The sequence below is a fragment of the Phaenicophaeus curvirostris genome, chromosome 12, assembly GCF_032191515.1.
Source record: "Phaenicophaeus curvirostris isolate KB17595 chromosome 12, BPBGC_Pcur_1.0, whole genome shotgun sequence".
Lineage (NCBI taxonomy): Eukaryota > Metazoa > Chordata > Aves > Cuculiformes > Cuculidae > Phaenicophaeus > Phaenicophaeus curvirostris.
Window position 1 is genome coordinate 21,071,582 of NC_091403.1, and position 16,760 is coordinate 21,088,341.

The window sequence follows — 16,760 nt, forward strand, 5'->3', positions numbered from 1 at the left end:
CAGCCCGGTCCAAAGGCAACAGAGCTTGGCAGCACCTCCCTGTTGTGGCTGCTGCAAGAATCGAGGAGGATTTGTTCGTCTTCCTTGTTTATAATCAGTCTCAGGGGGGTTGGTCACTGCCAGCAAAGGGAGCACAGCCCGCGCTGGAGCAGAGCCACCTCATCTCGAGGCTTCGCTGCTCCCATCCAAGCAAGCTTTCCAGCTCTGAGGAAGCGATGCATGAGGTGCGAGGTGGGGTCTTCACAACATAGGTGTCTCACTGGAGAAACAGTCCCTATTCACTTTGCTTCCCCCAAAACCGTTCTCTCCAAGAGCACCAACCTGCCCGGGGTTGTAGGGAGCAGCAAGATCAGTCCCCACATCATTGCTTCAGGGCACAGCTGGGACACGTGCTATCCCTGTCCCCTTCTCTGGCACCCGGCAGCACTCTGGGCCAGGACCAGCTTTCCTGCTGCCCTCAAATCTGCGTGAAAATGCAATTTCAGAGCCAAGTCCATCAAGTTCTGGGGTCACACAGGGCAGCAAGCAGGTCACGCTCTATATCCAAGGTTGCAGAGTCCACCCAGAGCAGCAGGAGTCCCCACGTCTAAAGCACAGGTTTTTTATGCAATTATTTACGTAGGTTGCTATAAAAAGGAGGCCAAGCAGGCTTGGGGCTGGCATGGGACTGGTCCTTCCCCAAGGACATGCAGAGCAGAAAGTCTTCCAGGCCCAGGAAGAGTCTCACCTCCTTGCTTAAAGAAATTGCTCGCCCATCACTTGTTTGCCTGCCTTTGAGGGGTTTCTCCTCTTGCCAGGCTTGCTGCTGATGTTTTTTTGGGGGGCTGCCTTTTCTCTTTGGATGGCCCAGCAGAACCGCTTCATTTCCAGCGGTGCCCTCATCGACCTGCAGAGCTACCAGAACTCTCGCTTCGGCTCCTGCATCGCCGCTGTGCCAGACCTCAACCAGGACTCCTACAATGACCTTGTCGTCGGGGCACCTTTGGAAGACGAGCACCAAGGAGCAATATACATATTCCTCGGCTTTGAAGAGACCATCCTGAAGAAGTACAAGCAGGTACGGCTCCCGGTGCTTCGGTTGTTCTTGTCCTCCATCAGAATAAATGTCATTTGTGCCCATTTCACGGACTGATAGAGCATAATAAATTCACACTCAGTATTACATTGTTAATTATTATCGCTGGATATTTTCTCTTGTGAGCGTTCGAAGACAAAGCAAACACAGGGTATAGAAAGCATGCTTGAAATCTGGGGCAATGCTTAGCACTTGGTGCAACAGATTGCTTTGCAAATTATTAGAAACACTTGCAAGAAACAGTAAGCATGCAGAGTAAATTCAGCAGAAATCTCTGGATGGTGTTTCCAAAGAGAAACTGCTTTCATTCCCTGGAAAATTAGGTTTGGTGCAATCACTTGTGAAGGAGCATCTCCAGTAACGTGGTGGAGGTCAGCATCGCAAAGCCCTCCTTCACAGTCAGGGATGCTCCTGCTGGAAACCAGCCTGGAGTGTCCCCTTTGTTTTTCAGAGGATAGCAGCTGTGGACCTTGCGCCAGGCCTGATGTATTTTGGATGCAGCATCCACGGACAGCTGGACTTGAACGAAGATGGGCTCATAGACTTGGCCGTCGGCTCTCTGGGGAATGCCGTGCTGTTGTGGTGAGCCCTATCTCATTTGCAGCTCTCCTCTACCCAAAGCTAATTGCAATACACTGACATTTGTCACGGGAAAACTGTTCTCCCAACAATCTGACCCATATTTCCACAATAACCAACCCCTGTCTGGAGAGGATGTGGGATTTCAATGCCATTGAGCCTTGGAAGGATGTCAGAGTTGCTTTGACACTGAATTTAATCATTGGCTCCCCAGGAGTTTCCAACCAGCTAATTGATTTGTGGTGACTAACCCAGGCTTTCTTTGGTTTTTCTTAATAATAACAATTTAATATTTGCAGATATTGATTAATGTTTGGAAAGCCATAGAATCATAGAATGGTTTGGGTTGGAAGGGGCCTCAAACCTATCCAGTTCCAGCCCCTGCCATGGACACGGACACCTCCCACTGGACCAGGATGCTCAAAGCCACATCAACCTGGCCTTGAGCACCTCCAGGGATGGAGCAGTCACAACTTCCCTGGACAACCTGTGCTAGGGCCTCCCCACCCTGGGCGTGAAGAATTGCTTCCTAATGTTTAACCTAAATCTTTCCAACTTAAAGCCACTCCCCTTCATCCTATTACTCCATGTCCTTGTAAGAAGTCCCTCCCTAGCTTTCTTGTAGGTCCCCTTCAGGTACTGGAAGGCCACTTCAAGCCTCTTGAAGTCCCTTCAAGCCTCTTGAAGCCGTTAGGACACAGGGTAGCTGTGCCCAGCAGAGATAAGCCACCCTAGGGTCTACCTTGAAAAGTCCTATGTGCACATAAAGGGCCAAATCTGCTCTTGAAGCTGAGCTACTTCACTGGCATAAGTAGGAGACAAATACATGCGAGAGTTTTTATTCTTCAAATACTACATAGATGAGCTGAGAGCAGATCAGCAGGCTGTGGTGGCCTTTGTTCTTCCTCAGCACCTTCTTGATGTTGAGAAAAAAGGTGAAACGGGTGTGTTGGGAGGTGTGGGAGAGTTTTGGAGCTGGCTCCAGATGTCTGCAGGCATCCTGTGCCCCAGCACATCTCTTGACCTTTGCTCACCCTGCAGGTCCCGCAGCGTGGTCCAGATCAATGCCAGCATCCGCTTCGAGCCCCCCAAAATCAACATCTTCACCAAGGACTGCAAGCGCAACGGGAAGGATGCCACCTGCATGTCAGCCTTCGTCTGCTTCACTGCCGTCTTCCTCTCTGCTCACTTCCAGACAGCCAGTGTGGGTAAGCAGAGCAGATAGACAACACATGAACTGGGGTTTTAGGTCTCCAACCTTAAGGGAGCACCCGGCTTCTGCCAAGGGAAACCATCCAGGAGCTTGGCACGTCTAGAGGAGCGCACGTTGCCATCTGCCACATCCCTTCTTACCCACAATTTGTCCCTGTCCTGGCTGATGTAGCAGAGATGGTGGCTCTGCCATTCAGCAGTGCCAAGAAACACCCCAAGGACACAACCCTTACCCTTGTTTAACCTCTTCTCTCGCCTGCACTCTGAGGACAAGCTTGTCTTGCCATGGTATGTGTGACGGCGATGTTGCCACCACCTCACCGGGCAGTAGGATGGGAGAGGACTTGCTGGTCCCACAGAGCTCGTCTGTCCCTGCCATCGCAGGGACGCGACACATCTGCAGACCATATGTGCATATTTCCCTAATATCCCGGGGAATCTCTGTGAAGTTCTTGGCCAGCTCTGCTGTTAAACCCTCTCACGCTGCTGTGACCCCGAGTCTACCCGGCGGGTGCCCGTGACTCAGTTGGAGCGAAGGGAAGTGAGAGCAGCTCGCCCCCCCGCAACCCGGCAGCAAACGCTGTCAGAGGGAAATTGGGTCCTGAGCGAAGCCAAAGGGAATGCCTCCCGTGCCCTAGAGCAAGAATTTTGATTTATACTATCAAATCCAATGTTTTCCTCCTCCCTTCAAGTGTAGAGCTGGCAAGACAAAAGCTGAGTAGGCTTGTCTTTATTTAATTTTACACTTATTTCTATCCAGAACGTCCACCCAAGGATGGTGCATGCAGGGTGATGATGGTTGCTCTTTGCTTATGCACATTTTGTGGTGCATTGATGCAGCGGGTGCAAATCCCTCCCTGCTTGGCACCAGCTTATGGACCTTTGATTTCTTTTTAACAGCGTACAGGAAGGAAATGATCCCGGTAAAGCACCTGGGAGAGGAAAGCACACCAGGGTACAGTACCTCCAGGACTGGTACAGGCCAGCATGTGATAAATAAGGAGTGAATAGTTATGTATCCTGCACAGATTTTACTCAGTGCCTTGTAATAATGCATTTTAGAGTTCCTCATTTGACCTGGATAGCGGATGCTTTGCTCAAAAGAGATGCCTGACAGAAACAGGCAGTGATAACCACAGCCCAGTTTCCCAGTTTTCTCTTAGTGTGCTCCCTACCATGCTCATTGCAGCAGTGCACCAGGGATTTAAGTGCACAATTTCTGAGCTGGAGTTGCTATGTAGCGAGCTTAACCCCCGAGAGAAGCCCTGACAGCGCCGCTCTCCTTCCAGCGCTGCGGTACAATGCCACCATCGACGAGCGCAGGTACACGCCACGGGCTTACCTGGACGAGAGCGGAGAGCGGCACACGCAGAAGGGGTTGCTGCTGGCTGCCGGGCAAGAGCGTTGCGACAGGCTCCAGTTTCACGTCTTGGTGAGTGCAAAGAAGGACGAGGCTTGGTCTCCTCCTCTACCGGCCCCAGCGGGTGATGTTCTTCACCCTGTGCAAAACAGCAGAGCTCTGGGATGGGGAAAAAGGAAGCTCGATAGTTCAATGGGGCTGGAAACGAGCATCATTTCTGCACCCGGATTTCTTTGCTCTGAGTTTGGCGTGGTCAGGGATGGAGATGCGTGCAGCAGCTGCTGGGTCCCCAAGTGCTGACTTCATTGCAACCCCAGCTTGCACCGTGCTCCTTTCCACGAGCTGTGAGCCGTGCCCTTAGGGAGGGCGTGCACTCCTGATGCCCAGGTCAGGCTGATCTTCCTGCTCCAAAATCAGTGAAAGCTTCTTTTCTTCCATTGGGAATTAGAAGTCTCCCTGCCAGTCCCTGATGCTCTGACCTTCTGCCACTCCTCTGACCACCATGGACCCGCTCCCCAGGTGCAGGAGCTGGCAAAACCTTCTGCATTGCTCACAGCAAACAGCTGATGCACAAACCTGGCCGAAATCAAACATTCCCAGGGAATGATGAGAATATTGCGGAGGCCAGGGAGGGCTGAGCTGCCAGACTGGCCCAGCCCCAAGCATCGGCCTCAACCGCTGCGAACTTCTGGGAAATTCGAGTCTGGCGCTCAAGACGGAGCTTGTGATTTAGCCCACGAAGAATCTCGCTTCTGAGCATCTAATTGCGCCCCGTGCAGCTGAGACAGCACATGGGAAGAGTTCATAGAGCTGCAGGAAAGGTGAAGCTTTGCTACCAGCCGGGCAGACCCCAGATTGGGGTTTCAGGACCGTTCCGTGTCCCCTGGGAGCCTGACCTGGGGTCTGACTCTGGCACATCCATCTTTTGGAGCCAGTGACTCCGGGGTGAAGCATTTCTCACATACTCAGGCGGGTGCTGAGCAGCACCACTGCACTTGGCTTGTCCCTGTCCCTAGGTAAAGGTTAGCTGGAGAGACAGGATGATTACACACCAAATTTACTAGATTGCAAAGCTTTTATTTCATTAAATGATCACACATGCCTGTAGTTCTGCTCTACCTTGCTCTATGATGCTAGCCCTCCACAAGCAGGAGCCCTATCCTTCTCAACGATGCTTTCTGTTCTCTGCAGGACACAGCTGACTATGTGAAGCCAGTAACGTTCTCCATCGACTACGAGCTGGAGCACCCTGAGAACGGCCCCATGCTGGATGACGGCTGGCCCACCTCACTCAAGGTCTCGGTAAGTAGCAGCACCGACCTCCTCGGGTGCCTTTATCAGACACTTGGTCAGCAGATTTATCGCCGAATGCAACATTTCCTTCTTTATCTTTGGGCTGTAACTCCTGGTACCTCCCATAACAGCAATGTGCTCACATTGTCACCACCCATGTCCCTTTTCCTTGGAATACAATGGTCATTCAGCTGTTTTTATTATCTCACCAGGTCCCTTTCTGGAATGGGTGCAATGAGGATGAACACTGCGTCCCTGATCTGGTCCTGGATGCCAGAAGTGACGTTCCCAGTGCCATGTGAGTAGGTCACTCAGAGCATCCTCCCAACCAGTATCACAAACTGGTATGGGGCTCCAAAACCCAATCCCAGCCTGTGCTCCATAGATTCTGGCATTGCCACTGGTTCTTCATCCGACACCACCGTGAGGTGCTCAGCACCTCCACTCACAGAGGGTCTCTGAGCCTCTTCCTACTCCCTGCCTGGAAAGAATCAGTGGTTTTTCAGGGAATCCACAAAACAACCAATATTTGATGCCATGGTGATGAGCCTCAGGAAGACAAATCAGTAAATAATAGGGGGGAACAAATGAAAGGCTGGCATTACCCTTACCCACTTGACAATTACAGGCTTGACTCATGCAGCAGAAATAATTATACACTACATCTGATCCCTTAGAGAGCTTTTAGGTTATCTTGGAGCACGGGACCCTGAACCTCCACCTCCCATCAGCAAGATCTTGACCCAACTTCTGCCCAGCACTGCTACCTGGGGATTACTCATTTCCCATAATTCATCATTTATTGCTCTGTTTCTCCTGTAAAGCTCTTGGTCCTGAGGCTGTGACCCAGGGCATGACTGGTCCTGGCTGGGCTGCGCTGCTGGAGGTTGAGGTGAGCTTGTAGGCAGGGGATTATAGATCTTAGTGGATGGAGTTCTGCAAGTAAGCATGAGCAGACAACACGGTCTGCCAGGGTGCCAGACCTCTAATCTGGTTCTTCCTGAATCCTGAGGAGCTTTCTTGATGGCATTAGTAGGAACTGGATGGTGTCCTATGAAAGCAAACAGTACGGATGAGATTTCTGCTAAGAAAACCACTTTTGAGGTGACTTGTTGGAACAGAGTTATTTCTTCCAACCAGTTCCCTGGCTACTCTGCCATCAGAGGTAGAAGGAGGTTCTGAAGGTGGCATCCTCCTATATTTTCTTTTCCTTTTCTATTTTGCATAAAGAAAATAAATGCTTCAAACCCCATCAAGTCTGCAAAAGCACACGCTGCTGTCACAGGTCTGTGCCAGTAAACTTGCTGGGAGTGATCACAGAATCATAGAATGGGAAAGGAGCTCTAGGATCAAGTCCAACCACCAGCCCAACACCACCGCGCCTACTAAACCATGTCCTGAAGCGCCATGCCTACACATTTTTTAAATCCTCCAGCAATGGAGACTCCACCATTGCCCTGGGCAGCCTCTTCCAGTGCTTCACCACTCTTTAGTAAAGAAAGAGAGAGCTGGGGTTGTTTAGCCTGGAGAAGAGGAGGCTGAGGGGAGACCTCACTGCTCTCTCCAACTACCTGAAAGGAGGTTGTGGAGAGGAGGGAGCTGGGCTCTTCTCCCAAGTGACAGGGGACAGGACAAGAGGTAATGGCCTCAAGCTCCACCAGGGGAGGTTCAGGCTGAACATTAGGAAAAAAATTTTCACAGAAAGGGTCATTGGTCCCTGGCAGAGGCTGCCCAGGGAGGGGGTTGATTCACCTTCCCTGGAGGGTTTTAAGGGACGGGTGGACGAGGTGCTGAGGGACATGGTTTAGTGTTTGATAGGAATGGTTGGACTCGATGATCTGGTGGGTCTCTTCCAACACGGTGATTCTATGATAAATCTTTCCTAACATCCAATCTGAACCACCCCTGGCACAACTTGAGGCCAGGGACATCTCAGCCAAGCTGAAACCAAGTGCCAGCTTCACCCTTTGCTAATGGTATGGGTTGTACTTTTTCCTTACATCCCAGCTGTATCAAGAGCTCCTAAATGGGTTTGGGAAAAGCCAGGCACCGCTAGCCAAAAATCACAAGCAAAATGATGCTGCCCTCCTCTCACAGGGAGTTCTGCAGGCGAGCGCTGCGGAGAGCCCCGCCGGACTGCTCTGCCTTCACCCTCTCCTTCGACGCCTCCGTCTTTGTCATCGAAAGCAGCAGGAGGAGGGTGGCCGTAGAGGCGACGCTGGAGAACCGAGGGGAAAACGCCTACAGCACGGTGCTCAACATCTCCTTCTCCAGAAACCTGCAGTTCGCCAGCTTGATCCCTAAGGTGAGGCTGCCAGGGCAGATCCAGGCAGAGATGCTTCTAATCACGGCCAGATGAGAAAGCTGTGTCCCAAATCAGAGCCTAAAAGTGTCTCCATCCCTTATAAATCAGACATGTTTATGGGCTTAGATCCTCAGCACTCGCAGCCCAATCAGCTCTTTATTTTGGAAATACAAAAACGTTTTCATTTTAAGAGCCTGAAAGAAGGTCAAATGCAGATGAAATTATTTCCCTCTCCACTTTACTACTCCAAGAGTTTAAAAATACTCGCTGTGCACGGCCAAGGTTCTGTCAGGGGTGAATTTTTGCAGCAGAGATACAACTCCTGGAAGTCTGGGCTGATAATGGGAACGTGGCCGCAGCTCAGCATCACGCCGGGCGATGCCACTTCTCTGCTCATTCCCTGGATCAGCTTATTGTGTCCTATCCACCCCCACCCTCCTTAATATTTCACCCCCACCACTCGCTTGGTCTTGGTGCGACTCTTTTCTTTTCCCATTGAGGTTTGGGAAATGTGCTGAGGCTGCTGAGCCCTCGCTCCTCTCCCCAGTGACTTCATACCCGTCCGCAGATCCCATGTCCTGTGTTTGTTTTTCTACAAGCTGTGCCAAGGGAAAATTGTGGGACACGTTGCCCACAAAATAGGAAAAATGCATTTTTCTGAGAGATTACTCTGAATTTAGCACTGGGGTGGGGGGACCTTGGTAACAGAACATGCAGCAGTGGTTGGTTGCAGGACATATTTGTTATAGAAGCCTCACTGAGGGGTTCCTGGATGCTGCTTTTATAAATAAGCAAATTGCCAACCAGAGGGGTTGGATGTTTGCGTCAGAGGCTGTACAGAGACCCAAACAAAGTGTAGCTATGGACCCAGAACGCCCATAATCTCAGCAGCTGAGTGGGAGAAAGCTCCAGGCCATTGCTGATAGATGTCAAAGTGTTTTCTGTGTAGCTGGTTCTAGGTTGTTTCAACTCCTGGCTGGGACGTGTGCAGTGGCAGCAGCTCAAATTAAGACACGAGTGGTCTAACACAGTCAAAACACGGACTAGCTCATCATCTCGGGGTGGGGATGGACACTTGCACACAACCAAGCTACGGCCCCTTGCAGCATGACTGCAGCTTAGCTTAGCAGGTCAGGGTCAGTGTCCCATCCTACCCCAGCCTCTCCTTGGGCTTTGTGGTGGGAAGGAGTTTCCCCAGCCTGGTGATGAGCTGGAAGGTTTTCAAGCAGCAGGAATGTGATTGTCAAGATGAGGGAATTAAATATTACTCCTTAGCCAATTGCCATACAGGATAATACCACCTGGTATGTCTTGACGTTTCCCTGTGACTCCTCATCACAGAAAAACCTTATTCTTCCCAACTACAGTGCCAAGAACAATCCGGTTTACCCATCCACCATTGCAGTTAAATTTCTAAGGAGGATTTAAATCAGGGAGTTCAAAGCCACTTGCTAGAAATGCTCCTCTACAGGAGTGGCCCTAGAAATTCAGCTGTGTCAAACAGGGGGGTGTTTGGTTAGTTTTTCCCAAAAGTTAAAGCCTGTTAGAGCCCTGTGGGTGCGTGTCTTGCTTTCACGAAGAGCCAGGTCATGGGGTTTGTGCCAGCGTCATGGACATTTCACATCTCCTTTTAGGATGACACGGATATCAACATCGACTGCATGACTGAAGACAAGAACCCCAACAAGAAAGTGTGCAACGTGAGCTACCCCTTCTTCCGAGCCAAGGCCAAGGTAAAGTTGTTCCCTCCTTCCCAAGTCTGGCTTCATCCATGGGGCAGAAGATCTATTCCCCTGTGTTAGCTGCAAGGCCACATCCATCCGCCTTCTGGCTGGATGGCTTTGAACAGGATTTTTAAAGATAAACATTTAATTTCTTCCATTTTTCTGTCCCTTGTTGGTATCTGAAAGGTGGGTTTGGGGGAGCTGGGATGGTTAGGACACTCCCTTGGTGCTAGGAGAGCATCAAAATCAAACCTCCTCCAAGTCAAAGAATTTGATTCCAGTCCCTTGGAGCAATTTAACGTTGACTTTAAAACTCTTATTGGTAACTTCCCCAAGTTCCTTCCTCGCAGGGTGAGTCACCCTTCTTCGCTCCAAACACCCAAGGTCCCTCCAGGCCCTCCTCCAAGCCTGCTCCAGCCTCTCCAGGCTGGTGGCATTCCCCAGTGTCCAGCTCCAGCAAGTACCATTTGCAATAACCCCTTCATAAATGCAATAAACCCCTTCATAAATGTTCTCTGCAGCATTAAGTTAGGGAGGGAGAAGATGCCATAGGGAAGGCAGGACCTTGCTCGCCGAGGCTGCTCTCTGAGGTCACCTTGTGAAATCCCACCTACATCCCTGTGGGAAAATGAGCCAAGGCGTGCAGGATCTAAAGAGACAAATCTTTCCAACCACCGTATCCGTCTGAAGCCTTTCCTTGTCAGAAGCTTGAAAATTATAGATGAGCTGCAGGCACCTCACTCGGCTTTAAAGCTCCCAAAAAAGCCTTCTCGGATGCCTGCGGCCGTACACGAGAGCGCTGCAGCCTCGCTCCCCATGACCTACGGGGGCTGAGAATGCATCTGCGTGGCACCAGGTAGTGCAGGTCCTGCCAAAACAAAGACAAGCTGGAAATGGAAATTTGGCCCGAGAGCAGCAGGAGCTTTAATATTATACTCAGCTGTGCAGTCCCAGACAGTTTGAGGTCATTGCCACAGCTCTTGCAGATGTGACATTTATCACATTTTATTGTTGTTGGCCTCTCTCTGGCTGCCGTCCCCCGCCAGCCGACCCCGTGCCGCAGATGGGAGCGAGCGGCCTCTCGCTGCAGGTCCCCTAGAGGATTTCTCTTCCACAGAAGAGAATGAAGCGTGCAGAGCTGAGAGCAAATCCTGCACATCCCCAGTGTGGCCTCTTCTCTGCCTCAACAGCCAAGACCCCAAGCCTTGGCAGCGTCTCCCAGTGGGATCAGGCGGATGTTCTCACCCACAGAGCCCCCGCGCTTCTGGCAGGCGCTCATTGGGGTTTTTTCTACCCCCTAACATTTTCTCCAATCTGTTTCCAATCTCCACAGGTAGCTTTTCGGCTGGATTTTGAATTCAGCAAGTCGATTTTCCTTCAAAGCATGGAGATCTACTTGATCGCCAACAGGTTAATGGTTGCTTTCTCCCTCCCCTCCCCTTGCCTGTGTCTGCAGTGTCTTTGTTGGTGCCTGCTTTGTTGGGTTTCCTTCTTCTATAGCCGTAGATGATGCTGGAGGCTCTACTCAGGGAATAACCACCAGGAAACCTGCTCGCCGTGGGTTGTCACAGAGTGCGCAGCTCTGTATTCGCAAGCTGCTCCTCACAGCTTGGTCCAAATAAAAAGGAAAGCTGGGGAGGGGCTCTTGATCAGGGAGTGCAGGGATAGGATGAGGGGGAACGGTTTTCAGCTGAAAGAGGGGAGATTGAGATGAAATCCTAGGAAGAAATGTTTTGCTGTGAGGGTGGGGAGGCCCTGGCCCAGGTTGCCCAGAGCAGGGGTGGCTGCCCCATCCCTGGAGGGGTTCAAGGCCAGGTTGGATGGGGCTGGGAGCCCCTGATCCAGTGGGAGGTGTCCCTGCCCATGGCAGGGGGGGTTGAAATTGGAGAGGCTTTGTGGTCCCTTCCAGCCCAAACATTCCATAATTCTATGAAAAAGACAGAATTTAGCCCTTTCCCACCTGCTTCCTATGAACGCCCCAAAACACTTCAGAGGGGAATCAGCTTCCTCCGCTTGCCCTGCTGCTATTTCAGCGACAGCGAGGAGAAGGAGAGCACCAAGGAGGACAACTTTGCCCACCTGAATTTTCACCTGAAGTATGAGGCCGACCTGCTCTTCACCAGGTGTGTGGTTTTGGAAAGGGGGGCAGCTCACGGAGGGAATTTGCAGGGTGTCCTTTGGGAAAACCAGCGCTACCCCTGTGCGAGCTGTGTTCAAACAGAGCACAGCGCTTAAATTTGGGGAGTTTTCTTGTGGTTTAGAAAAGGGGCTGAAGAAACCATAAAATCAGGGGCTCTGCAGTGATTCCTCAGTGCTGCACATCCCGCTCAGAGGCTCCTTATATCAACTGCAAGAAGCAACTAGGAGCTGCACTTTAATAATGTTTAAATGCGCAAGTGTTATTAAAGAAGTGAGAAGGTTGGGGTTTTTTTTCAAGGGGAAAAAGTACTTATTGTAGGTAATAATGTTCATACCGTGTGTTAGTAGCCAGTGTCTGGGCTGGTGGCCATCTGAAAATCTCCTCGCCAGAAGCTCAGCTGAGGGATGTGTGTGGAAGGCTTTGGGCATAAACAGTAACTGGAGCAGACAGCATCCTCGGTCCCAGGAGAGCTGGAAGCGAAGGCAGAGATGATAATTTATTAACCTGATTATAAGAAAAAATATGCACCCCAGAAGCACATTCCCTGGCATCACTTGCTGTAATCCTTAGCAGATTTTTAAGACCTTTAGTCATCTTTTTCTTTTTTTTAACACTGGGAGCAATGGGGCACTGAAAATAAAACCACTTTAGCACTTAAAATTAATGGGAAGTAGGGAGATTCTCAGTTTTACAAATATCAGAATTGTCCCTACAAGAGAAAGGAGAACTTGGAGAAAAAGTAACAGCCCAAAAAAAATAAAAAAATAAAAAATCACATCTGGGTACCCTGGGGAGTAAATTATTTCAAAGAGTTTTTGGGGGTTTGGACCAGGCACATCGTGTTGTGACACCAGCAAGCCTGCATCCCACTGCAGGTGATCCTGGCCAGGGCACCCATTGTATGATCGTGGCTCCTTTCCCCCTGGCTCCTCCTTTCCCTCCTCTCCATCTGCAAAATAGAGGTGTGATTTCCCTCCTCTGATTCACACATGGCATTCAAACCACTGACCGAGGCCCTGGATGGCTCTGTCATATTAAAAAGGTGAGAAAAACTCTACAAAGCAAGGGAAAATGCTGCAGAAGCAGAATAGCGTGAAAATCCACCACCTTCTTTTGCACGTGGTGGAGCCAAGCAATGGTTTCCATCCAAAAATAGGGAAAAACAGACTAAAAGTCCTCTCCTGGGGGAATCTGCCCGTGGAAGGGCTGGGGCTGCCCAGCCTTGTGCTGGGGGCTGCTTCGTGCCCTGTTTGCTTTGAGCCCACTTCACACCTTGTCCTCCTTTGTCACGACAGGACATCGAGCCTGGACTACTACGAAATCAGGTCAAACAGCTCCCTGGAGAGCTACAACAGCATCGGTCCCCCCTTTCATTGCATCTTCAAGGTAAGGAGAGTGTTTCAAACCAGCTGATGGTCCCCTCAGAGGTGGGATGTGCTATGGCCACCCTGCTCATCCCCGTCCCGTGGGACAGTGGCATCCCAAGCCCATCCCTGTCCTTTGTCCTCGCAGCTGCAGAACCTTGGCTTCTTCCCAGTGGAGGGGGTGACCATCAAGCTCACCATCCCCGTCGCCACCCGGGCAGGCAACCGGCTCCTGCTCCTCAACAGCTTCATGGTGGACCAGGTAGGATGGGTGTTTCACCCCCTTTAAATATGTGCAGGTCCCTTCTGCAACAGGGGTGGGGATGGAGACACCCTGCAGTGGGTCACCCCATCCTTTTGCAAACTCCCTCATGCTCACACCTGCACGGACAGTCTTGGCTCACGCTCAGGCTTCTCCCTTTTGCATTTGTTTGGCTGGAAACATGGAAAATGGTAGCAGCCAAAGGGTTTAATCCAAATATTTTTCCGAGCTAGATCTCCCTCCAGTAGGCAATGAATTCTTTTGAGGGTCTTGAAGGCATTAACTGTGTCTGGGGCCAGCTCCAGGCTTGAGTGCCCGTAAAAGCAGTGAGAGGGCAGGGAGCAGAACTCAAGCCTCCCACTGCTCCTGCAGGATGCGTGGTGGAAAGAGCCCAGCAGGGGAGTTGGAATAGGTTGCCCAGGGAGGCGGTTGAGTCACCATCCCTGGAAGCGTTTAAAAGAGAGCAGATGTACTTTGGGATGTGCTCTGGTGGCAGACTTAGCAGGGCTGGATCGATGGCTGGACTCAACGATCTTAAAAGGTTCAACCATAACCATTTTATGACTCTATGTTGAGAGCTGGGTTTGGGGCCATAACTTCCACCAGGCTGGGGGCTGAGCGTGGTAACACCCCCATGCTCAGAGCTCATCAGTGTCTCCTTCAGGAGAACACAACCTGCAACATCTGGGGAAACACCACTGACTACCGGAGAACGCCGGCAGAGGAGGACCTCTCCCGCACCCCTCACCTGGTACGCACCTTCCTAGGTCTGATCCTGGCCCCAGGCTGAGCCCTGCTGCCCCCGGCAGCCACCAAACCAGAGAGGCAGCCCCTGGGATGGGGATTCTCCATCGCCATGGGGGGAGGACGGGTATGCGGCCCCTCCACCAGGGCTAGGATCTTGCTCCCCTTGGTGTGTGGCAGGGCAGAAGCCCAGAGGGGTTTTATCCCCTTCTCAGCAGCAATGCTACCACACCACAAAGCTTCTCCCGTTGCAGAACCACAGCAACTCTGACATCATTTCCATCGACTGCAATGTGAAATTAGCCTCCAACGAGGAGATGAACTTGCACTTGCATGGCAATCTGTGGATGAAGTCTCTGAAAGCAGTAAGTTCTCCTCAAGCAGACACACGTTTTGAGGAGAAATTCCCCGAAGGAGTCCTCACACCACAAAATCATGGGTGGGGGTTTTTTTTCTTCCCTCTCCTGTGATTGCCTTCCCTCCCAGGAAGCCCAGGTAAGCGTTGGGTGTTGTTTTCAAAGCCCATTTATTCTATCAGTGTGAGCAGCCAACATCCTGCAAGCGCCTCATTAACGTAGCACTGGGAATTTAATCCCAAGCCATCCTTTTTGCTGTAATTGAACCACACTCACTACTTGACCTGCACCATCCTCCCCTAGGCTCGCAGCACAGAGCATCCCTGGTGGGGATGCAAAGCCAGGGAGGAGCACTGAGTCCAGGAGGCCAGGTTGGATGAGGCTTTGAGCGCCCTGATCCAGTGGGAGGTGTCCCTGCCCATGGCAGGGGGGTGGAACTGGATGGGTTTTAAGGTCGCTTCCAACCCCAACCATGCCATGATTCTATGATGCTCACATCCAACACTTCTTTGCACAGCTGAAGTTCAAGTCACTGAAGATTATCATGAACGCTGCTCTCCAGCGACGTTTTGGAAGCCCCTTCATCTTCCGCGAGGAGGACCCCAGCCGCCAGGTGAGCCCCTGGGCAGGATGGTCACACATGGACCCAGCCGCTTTGGGGATGTTGGAACACCCTGCACCCAGCAGCACCAGCGTATTTTTATGTTCTTCCCTTACAGATAACATTTGAAATATCCAAGCCAGAGGAGTCACAGATCCCCATCTGGATCATCCTGGGGAGCACCTTAGGAGGTCTCCTGCTCCTGGCCCTGCTTGTCCTTGCCCTCTGGAAGGTGAGCAGCCCTTAAGCCATGCACATAGGGGTCTTAGTGGAGACCCCCATGCATAGAGGAACCCTATAACTTTGTGGCCACAGCCTCACAAGCCCCTCAGCAAAAAATCCCCCAACCTCTATGCACTTCCATCTTATTGATGTTCAGGGTCTAAACCTTCCAGCATTATCCCAATCAAAGAAAGATTACTTTCCAGCAATCGGCTGAAGTAATGATGGGGTTTGCTTTTGGTTTTCTTTCATCCGTACAGCTTGGATTTTTTAAAAGCGGGAGCCACAGACGAGCAGCAGAGCGGGAGCGGAACACCCAGAGGCTGGAGTGATGCTGCCAGGGCTGCTGGTTTAACCCCCCCAGCCCCCCTCGCCGGTCACAGAACAGAGGTTCACCTCCACGCTGAGGGACTCGGGTGCTGAACTTGGGTTTGCATCGAGATGAGAGTTCACCCCTTTGTGTGAAATCACCTAAAGAGGTCCAAAAGCCACAAGAATATCCCTACCCCCACCAACCCCCTCCCTGCGCTCGTGGCCCCGCGCCCCAGCACAAGGAGCTGCAAAATGGGCTTGCAAGGAGGCAGCAGTGGCACGGGGATGGAGGGGCTGCCGAAGCAACACGTCCAGAACGTGAGGCAAACAGTGGGGCTGCAAAAATCCTTACAAAGTCATAGATTCTTTAAAAAAGTGAGGATTGCTCATTCCTGTGTCTGGGCTGGAGCAAACGCCTGGGCTTTGCTGGCCGTGGCTCTCCAACTGTTGCCTTCGGTAACCGGAGCAATTGGGTGAAGATGTTAATTTGCCTTCTTCTTAATGCACTGACTACAAATGACGACAAATGAAAGCACCTTAATGCCAATCTCCAGTGTCCAGCTGTATATAGTTGTTTTAAAAATATTGCCCTGTTTAAGCAAAGGAGAAAAAAGAAAATTAAAAAAGAAATTAAATTTAAAAAATCAAACCCCAGTTTGAGGCATTTTCCTACAAACTGAGCAGTTTGGGAGAGCTTGTGTCCAGCAAGGGTCCGCCCATGTATTATAACTGTACAGACTCAGTGTCACGCGAAACCGGCCCATCGGCGCCGTTTGACAAAAATCATTCTTTTTGCATAATAGAATTATTTATGCTAATATTAATTTTATGGATGAAAAGAAAGGCTACGTCTGTTGGATGCGCAATGACATGCATAAAATACTGTCCTGGTATTTTTTAAGGATTAAAAATACAGTATTGTAAATATGAGTAGCCTCTCCTGTTCCGTGCTAGCAGCTCAGCTGGGTATGAGTCCAGAGGAGGCCACGAAGGTGATCTGAGTGCTGGAGCACCTCTGCTATGAGGACAGGCTGAGAGGGTTGAGCTTGTTCAGCCTGGAGCAGAGAAGGTTGCAGGGAGACCTTAGAGCAGCTTCCAGTACTGAAAGGGGGTTTGGGAAAGCTGCAAGGGGCTCTTGATCATGGAGGGTGGGGATGGGATGAGGGGGAAGGGTTTTCAGCTGAAAGAGATGGAGATGGAGATGAGATCTT

At 51.0% G+C, this 16,760-nt stretch overlaps 1 protein-coding gene across 2 annotated transcripts in view; it reads left to right on the forward strand.

Annotated features, from left to right (window-relative positions):
- Nucleotides 1-16,450, forward strand: part of ITGA11 (integrin subunit alpha 11) — a 44,926-nt gene extending 28,476 nt beyond the window's left edge. The window contains exons 14-30 of one of the 2 annotated variants that reach the window (XM_069866589.1): nt 851-1,057; nt 1,527-1,657; nt 2,696-2,862; nt 4,156-4,298; nt 5,418-5,528; nt 5,732-5,817; nt 7,617-7,824; nt 9,459-9,557; nt 10,882-10,958; nt 11,582-11,671; nt 12,984-13,074; nt 13,201-13,314; nt 13,979-14,065; nt 14,313-14,423; nt 14,932-15,027; nt 15,134-15,247; nt 15,498-16,450. In XM_069866589.1, the coding sequence (XP_069722690.1) occupies nt 851-1,057; nt 1,527-1,657; nt 2,696-2,862; nt 4,156-4,298; nt 5,418-5,528; nt 5,732-5,817; nt 7,617-7,824; nt 9,459-9,557; nt 10,882-10,958; nt 11,582-11,671; nt 12,984-13,074; nt 13,201-13,314; nt 13,979-14,065; nt 14,313-14,423; nt 14,932-15,027; nt 15,134-15,247; nt 15,498-15,569 (2,004 nt within the window). In that variant the 3' untranslated portion in view covers nt 15,570-16,450. The remainder of the gene's footprint in view (nt 1-850; nt 1,058-1,526; nt 1,658-2,695; nt 2,863-4,155; nt 4,299-5,417; nt 5,529-5,731; nt 5,818-7,616; nt 7,825-9,458; nt 9,558-10,881; nt 10,959-11,581; nt 11,672-12,983; nt 13,075-13,200; nt 13,315-13,978; nt 14,066-14,312; nt 14,424-14,931; nt 15,028-15,133; nt 15,248-15,497) is intronic. The other variant, XM_069866590.1, reaches the window with a different exon arrangement.
- Nucleotides 16,451-16,760: the final 310 nt, after the last annotated feature.